The following is a 5738-nucleotide window of genomic DNA, read 5'->3' on the forward strand; positions in this document are numbered from 1 at the left end:
CCCCCTTCCCTCACGGAATTAATCCTGGGAGGCGGGGCCCTTCGCTCCCCTCTTTTAGACGACCCGGGGATCCCGCAAAAATCAGGGCCCGCGCCCCTGGATCCCGACACCCAGAAAAAAGACAGCTCCTCCGGCATTTTTTTTTTTTTCCCTCGGGGGGGGGGGGGGGGGAAGAAGCTGGCATTGGGGGCGGGCAGGGCCCCTTGAGCTGGCAGCGTGGCCGGGAGGCGGATGGGAAGGCCCAGGGCGGGGGGCCCTCTAGCATCTGGCCGCCCTGGGTCTCTGCGCCCCGTGAGCAGGTGTTTTTTTCTGGGGCTGAGAACACAGCACAGGGCCAGCGGCCCCTCCCCCGGAACGGCCGGGTTCCAGCAGCAGGAAGCACCGCGAGGCACCGAGTTCCCTGCTTCCCTTTGACAGGTGGGGAAACTGAGGCCCAAGGAAGGCAGCCGTGCTGGGGCGATTGGCCAACTTCAGCGCCAGCCCGTTCTCTGAGCCCAGCCTGCTGCTTCGTTCGGCCGCGGGTCAGAGCATTTCGCCAGGCCGCCTCCTTCCCATGCCTCACCCCCCGCGTCCCCCCCACTCCCAGGGCGGCCCCGCTCACCATGGTCCTCGGGGCAGTGTAGCCAGCCCCTGGGCAGGGACAGCAGAGCCACCAGGCTGGAGCCCAACAGCGAGCCCACCCCCGACAGGGAGAAGAAGATGCCCATGATGGCGCCCTGCATGGAGCGCGGGGCCTCCGAGTACGCGAACTCCAGGCCTGCGGAGGAGGGAGGAGGGAGGAGGGAGGGATGAGCCAGGTGGCCAGGCCCCTGCCCACTGGGCCACCCCTCCCCCGGCCAGCCACACCCTGGCTTTCCCTCGATGCCTGACTGCTCCGTGGCCATGACAACACCCGTGCCTGTCCCCTCTGCCCTGTCATCCACCCCGTGACCTCCCCGTGGACACCCCCACACGGTCCCAGGATTCTGGGTCCCCTCCCCCATCTCTGCCGTCTTCAGCCTCTCTGTCCCCTGTCCTCTGCTCACCTTCAGTGTCATCACCAAGTCATTGGATTCAGCCTCAGAACCCTCTCCTCAGTGTCTGCCCCCCTCTGGGTCCCCTCTGCCCTGGGCCAAACCCCAGCGCTCACTTCCGGCCTAGCCTCTGCAAATGCCTCCGCCCTCCCCACAGCCAGATGTCGGGGACCTCTCTATGGGGTCCTCCCTGCCCAGGTCCCTCGGGTGGGGTTGTCGTCCTGGCGGGGGGACCTCAACATCCAGGGTCCACCCACATGGACCTGCGCCTGCAGCCCCCCCCCTCCCACCCACTCCCTGCAAGACTCAGCTCCCCGCTGTGCTGATCCCCAACCTGTGAGGTCCCTGCTGCCACCGCTGAGTTCCGTCCCCTCCCCACCTGGCCCCGGGCTCCCCAACACCTCAGGTCACTTCCACAGCACTCCCCCGGCTTGCTGTTCAGGAGACTGATCCCCCGACCCTCATCCCACGGGGAGTCCCACCCGCCTCCCCCTGCGCCTGCAGCTGAGTAGGCCCTGTTCTTGGGCTCCTTGGAGAGCCTGGCCCAGCCCTGAGCTCTCAGCTCACAGCCCAGCCCGGGATGCAGACACACAATTGCATTATCACAGCAGCGCGACCTGTGCGCGGGGACAGGTGATGAGGAGGGGAGGACCCTGTGCCTCGGGAGGGGCATTGGGGGGGCCTCGTGAGGGAGATGGCACTGAGGCCCGGAATTGAAGGGGAAACAGGAGTTCACTTTCAATCTGAGGGAACAGCCGCTGGGGACGTGGCAGCCGGGAGACGTATGGAAAGTCCGAACGGGAAGTGTCTTAGTCACCCCCAAATCCCCGTGCCCCTTGTAGTGCCCGGCATGGCCAGGTGCCGATGAACCCCCACTGGGTGCACGCAGCCCCACAACCGGTCCCGCCTCCTCCACGCAGATGGGCTCTAGAGGCTGTGCCGTGAGACCTCTGACCGGGAGGCACCACCAGGCCGAGCCCATTACCGGTGCGAGGGGCGCGGGGTACCTGGGATGCTGGCAAACATCTCACTGATGCCGATGAGCAGGTACTGAGGGGTCTGCCACCAGATGGACAGGGGCGCCGCGTAGTACACGCTGTCCCCGATCTGCTGGGGCACCGTCTGGTTGTGATGGATGTATTCTAGGCGCTTCATCTCCAGCAATCCTGCGTGGGAGAGAAGGACTGCAGCCAGGCCCACCCCAGGCAGCTTAGCCCCTGGCAGAGCGTGGCACACCGTGGGCCTTCACTAAGTAGCCAGTGACTGGGCAGCAGGCAAGGAACGCAATACTGGGCTAGGGTGTGTGTGTCAAGGTTTGGGTTCCAACTCTTCCCTTTTTTGCCTTGGCCGCTAGGAAGCTCGGAGCTAGGTTTGGCGCTCAGTAAGAGGAACAGCTCTTGCTAATTGAGAGCCCGTTGTGTGCGAGGCATTTAATGTACATCCTAGCAGATGAAGAGAGAGAGATTTAGGTTAAGCAACCAGCCCAGAGTCACACAGCTGATAAGAAATCGGGGCTGGATCTGAGCCTCGGTGTGTGGTTTCGAAGCTGGCCCACTGTCGGTGGTATCGCGTGACTCCTCTACGGCAGCATCACCGTAGGGTTTCTAGCCTGGCTTGCAAGTGGGAGATGTGCAGGAGGCAGCTGGTCGATGTTTCTCTCTCATCGATGTTTCTAACTCTCTATCTCTCTCTCCCTTCCTCTCTGTAAAAAATCAATAAAATATATTTAAAAAAAAAAAAAAAAGAAATCGGGGCTGGATCTGAGCCTCGGTGTGTGGTTTCGAAGCTGGCCCACTGTCGGTGGTATCGCGTGACTCCTCTACGGCAGCATCACCGTAGGGTTTCTAGCCTGGCTTGCAAGTGTCCCTCCTTCCCCTTCACGGCTTAGGAGGCAGCACGTGGAGTTGGGGTCCAGTCCTGGCCCCGCCACCGACCGGCTGTGTGACTTGGGCCAATCACTTAACCTGGCTGAGACCCGGTTCCCCGGCCGGGAGTAGGGCGGGAAGTGCCCGCGTTAACGCGAGGACGAAACAGGACGAAGTGCACTCAAGCACATCGCCCGCGAGGAACCTAGTTTGGTTCCCTCCTTGCAACACAAGTCTGTTCATTCATCGCTCTGGCTCCTACGTGTGCCGCAGGCAGAGTGCTGGGTGCTCTGCGGACTTCACCCCCTTTAACCTGCACAGCACTCCTGCGGGCTGCATCCCGTGGGCGGAGCCTGGCCCCTGGCTGGGGATGGATGACTCTCTCTCTGTTTTAAAGACGAGGCTCAGAGGCTCCGAGAAACTTGAGGATCGTTAGCTGACCATTTGCAAACGGTGGAGGTCTGTGCGCCAGCAGGGAAGGCTGCCTCACCTGAGCGCCTTTTTGATAAGTGGCTTCCAATTCTTTTGAAAGGGAAGAAGGAAGAGAATAAATAAATACTTGAAAAAAGATGTCCCTGGTGCTCCTAAGAGGCTGCATGTCTTTGGAAAACCTGACGTGTGTTCAGCGCCCGGTGCAGTGTGCACAGCTGTGAGTGAGAAAGGAAAGGATCCAGGCCTCGGCGAGCAGGCGTCCCCCTGGGAACACCTGCTTCCTCTCTCGTCGCTTCCTCAGGTGTCGAATGAGGGGGTGCTGGCTCCCGGGGAAGCCTCCCTCCGGGTCCACCCTCTGGGAGGCCGAGATGGCACCGCGGTGGGGGGGCACTTGGCCCAGGCCCGGCTTCGGCATCAGCCACAGTGAGCTGGCCGCGTCCCGCCCCAGCCCAGGCCAGCGCCCTCGCCCTCGCCCTCGCCCGCACGTGGCCCACACACCTGCCACGACGACGGAGGCGAAACCGAAGAGCATGCCCAGCGCCATCTTCTGCAGAGCCGAGGGGAGCAGCTGGCACCGCAGAAGGCAGGGGTCCAGCAGGCGGTCCTTCACGGGCACCAGGATCAGCAGCACCACCACGTTGGCCAGGAGGAGCCAGGCCTCCGGGATCTGGGCACGAGGGACCCAAGAGAGGCAGCTGGCAGGCCGAAGGAGCTCGGGGCTGGCGCCCGAGACTGGGACCCCAGACTGTCCCTGGGTGACCCAGAGCCAGCCCCCGCTCCCCCGCTCCAGAAGGCACACTCCTCAGCTGTGTAACTAGGGGTGGCAAATGGGTTCCTCTAACTTCTACCCATTGGTAGCGGCTGCCTGCACATCCACCAGCTCAGCATAGAGAATGTCTGGATTGATTAGTGATGTCTGCCACAGGCAGCAAAGGGGGTAGGTGGCCTATATGCCATTCTCCTACCAGCTCTGAGATGCCAAGGCGCTGGTTTGGAAAGTCCTGGTGAAAGGCAGGGTCCTGAGAGGGAGAGGCAGAGCGGAGGGGGGGACAAGCCGGGCAGCGAGCCCACTCAGAGCAGCGGGGGGGCGGGGTAGTGCACTGGCCTGAACTCTCTGGAGCAGTTGGGCATCCCGGCAGGGTGGCCAGGCGGTGGCACAATCCGCCCACCCTCCAGGTGCATTTCCCGTGCCCCGAGGGCACCCTGCCGGGGCGAGGGGAGCTCAGAGGCCGCTTCATTCCCTCCTCTTCTAGGGGGAGCCCGCCTGGCCTGACCCAGCTGCACACACTGCGCCTCACCTTGTAGCCGCCGGCCTGGGCTCCCAGCGCCCCCGAGCGGTTGCTGGGGTAGTTTGGGAAAATGTTCGGGATGTGGAGGTGAAGGCCTTGGAGGACATACGTGGACTGCATCTGCAAGAGAGGAGGGGGAGAGGGCAGAGCTGGCCGCCTCACGCCAGCCGGACCCTTGGGCTCCCGGCTCCCGGGCAGGCATCGCGCATGCAGCACAGGTCGCCGGGCAGGGTCCCGGCCCCGCCTCGGGGAGCACGACCTCCCACCCGCCTTGTTCCCCAGAAGCAGGCTTGGCCGTGCGCTGCGTGGCGGCTCTCTGCCAGAGCGGGCGCAGCTGGTGGGACCTGCTGTCTCCAGGGAGGCCCGGAGCAGGCGTGGCTGAGGGCTCCCACACGGGGAAGCGATGACACGCTGTCCCCCGGGCGGGCTCATGACAGAGGCCAAGCAAGTCCCAGGCTGACCGACTGGAGTGGCTCTGCACCTGGTGACGGCGCAGGCTCTGCGCCTTTAGATGCTATAAAATGGAGGGGCCCTGCCCTGGTGCGCCCACAGGAGGGCCTGGGCCGGGGTGGGCGCTGGCTACGGGCAGCCGCTGTTTATCAACCGGTGTGGAAGGACGTCAATATCCTGACCAGCGGTACGACTGAGAATCAGCCATGGACACACACACGCACACGCACACGCACACACATGCACACACACGCACATGCGCGCACACACGCACGTACACACATGCACGCACACGCACACACACACACGCACGCACACACACCTGCTCATCTTCGCCGCGGGGTGGGGCGAGAGGCAGAGGCCAGTGTCTGAGCAGCTGATTCTGCGAGGCACTCCCCCCACAGTTCCCTCTCGGTGGTCTGGGGTGGGACTTTATTTTATTTTATTTTATTTTTTAAAAATATTTTTATTGATTTCAGAGAGGAAGGGAGAGGGATAGAGAGAAACATCAATGATGAGAGAGAATCACTGATCGGCTGCCTCCTGCATGCCCCCTACTGGGGATCAAGCCTGCAACCCAGGCATGTGCCCTTGGCCAGAATTGAACCCAGGACCCTTCAGTCCGCAGGCCGACGCTCTATCCATTGAGCCAAACCAGCTAGGGCGGGACTTTATTTTTTAAAAGCTCC

General features: G+C 62.8%; 1 protein-coding gene across 1 annotated transcript; it reads right to left on the bottom strand.

Moving 5' to 3' along the window:
• Window positions 1–314: 314 nt before the first annotated feature.
• On the bottom strand, window positions 315–5475 carry LOC102442149 (solute carrier family 15 member 3-like). The gene is made up of 5 exons (XM_006109490.3): window positions 5372–5475; window positions 4609–4719; window positions 3809–3977; window positions 2021–2179; window positions 315–757 (listed from the first exon to the last, which is right to left on the bottom strand). The coding sequence occupies exons 2-5, from the start codon at window positions 4717–4719 to the stop codon at window positions 471–473; spliced, it is 726 nt and encodes a 241-aa protein (XP_006109552.3). The 5' UTR covers window positions 5372–5475; the 3' UTR covers window positions 315–470.
• Window positions 5476–5738: the final 263 nt, after the last annotated feature.

The sequence above is a fragment of the Myotis lucifugus genome, unplaced genomic scaffold (genome assembly GCF_000147115.1).
Source record: "Myotis lucifugus unplaced genomic scaffold, Myoluc2.0 scaffold_10479, whole genome shotgun sequence".
NCBI classification, from domain to species: domain Eukaryota; kingdom Metazoa; phylum Chordata; class Mammalia; order Chiroptera; family Vespertilionidae; genus Myotis; species Myotis lucifugus.

What these genes read in the sequence shown, in the direction of transcription:
- LOC102442149 (XM_006109490.3), bottom strand. Translation starts at nt 4,719, where the DNA reads ATGCAGTCCACGTATGTCCTCCAAGGCCTTCACCTCCACATCCCGAAC. An exon ending in CCCAGGCCGGCGGCTACAAG is followed by an intron (nt 3,978 to 4,608) that starts GTGAGGCGCAGT and finishes CCTCGTGCCCAG; the next exon opens with ATCCCGGAGGCCTGGCTCCT. An exon ending in CGCCTCCGTCGTCGTGGCAG is followed by an intron (nt 2,180 to 3,808) that starts GTGTGTGGGCCA and finishes TCTCCCACGCAG; the next exon opens with GATTGCTGGAGATGAAGCGC.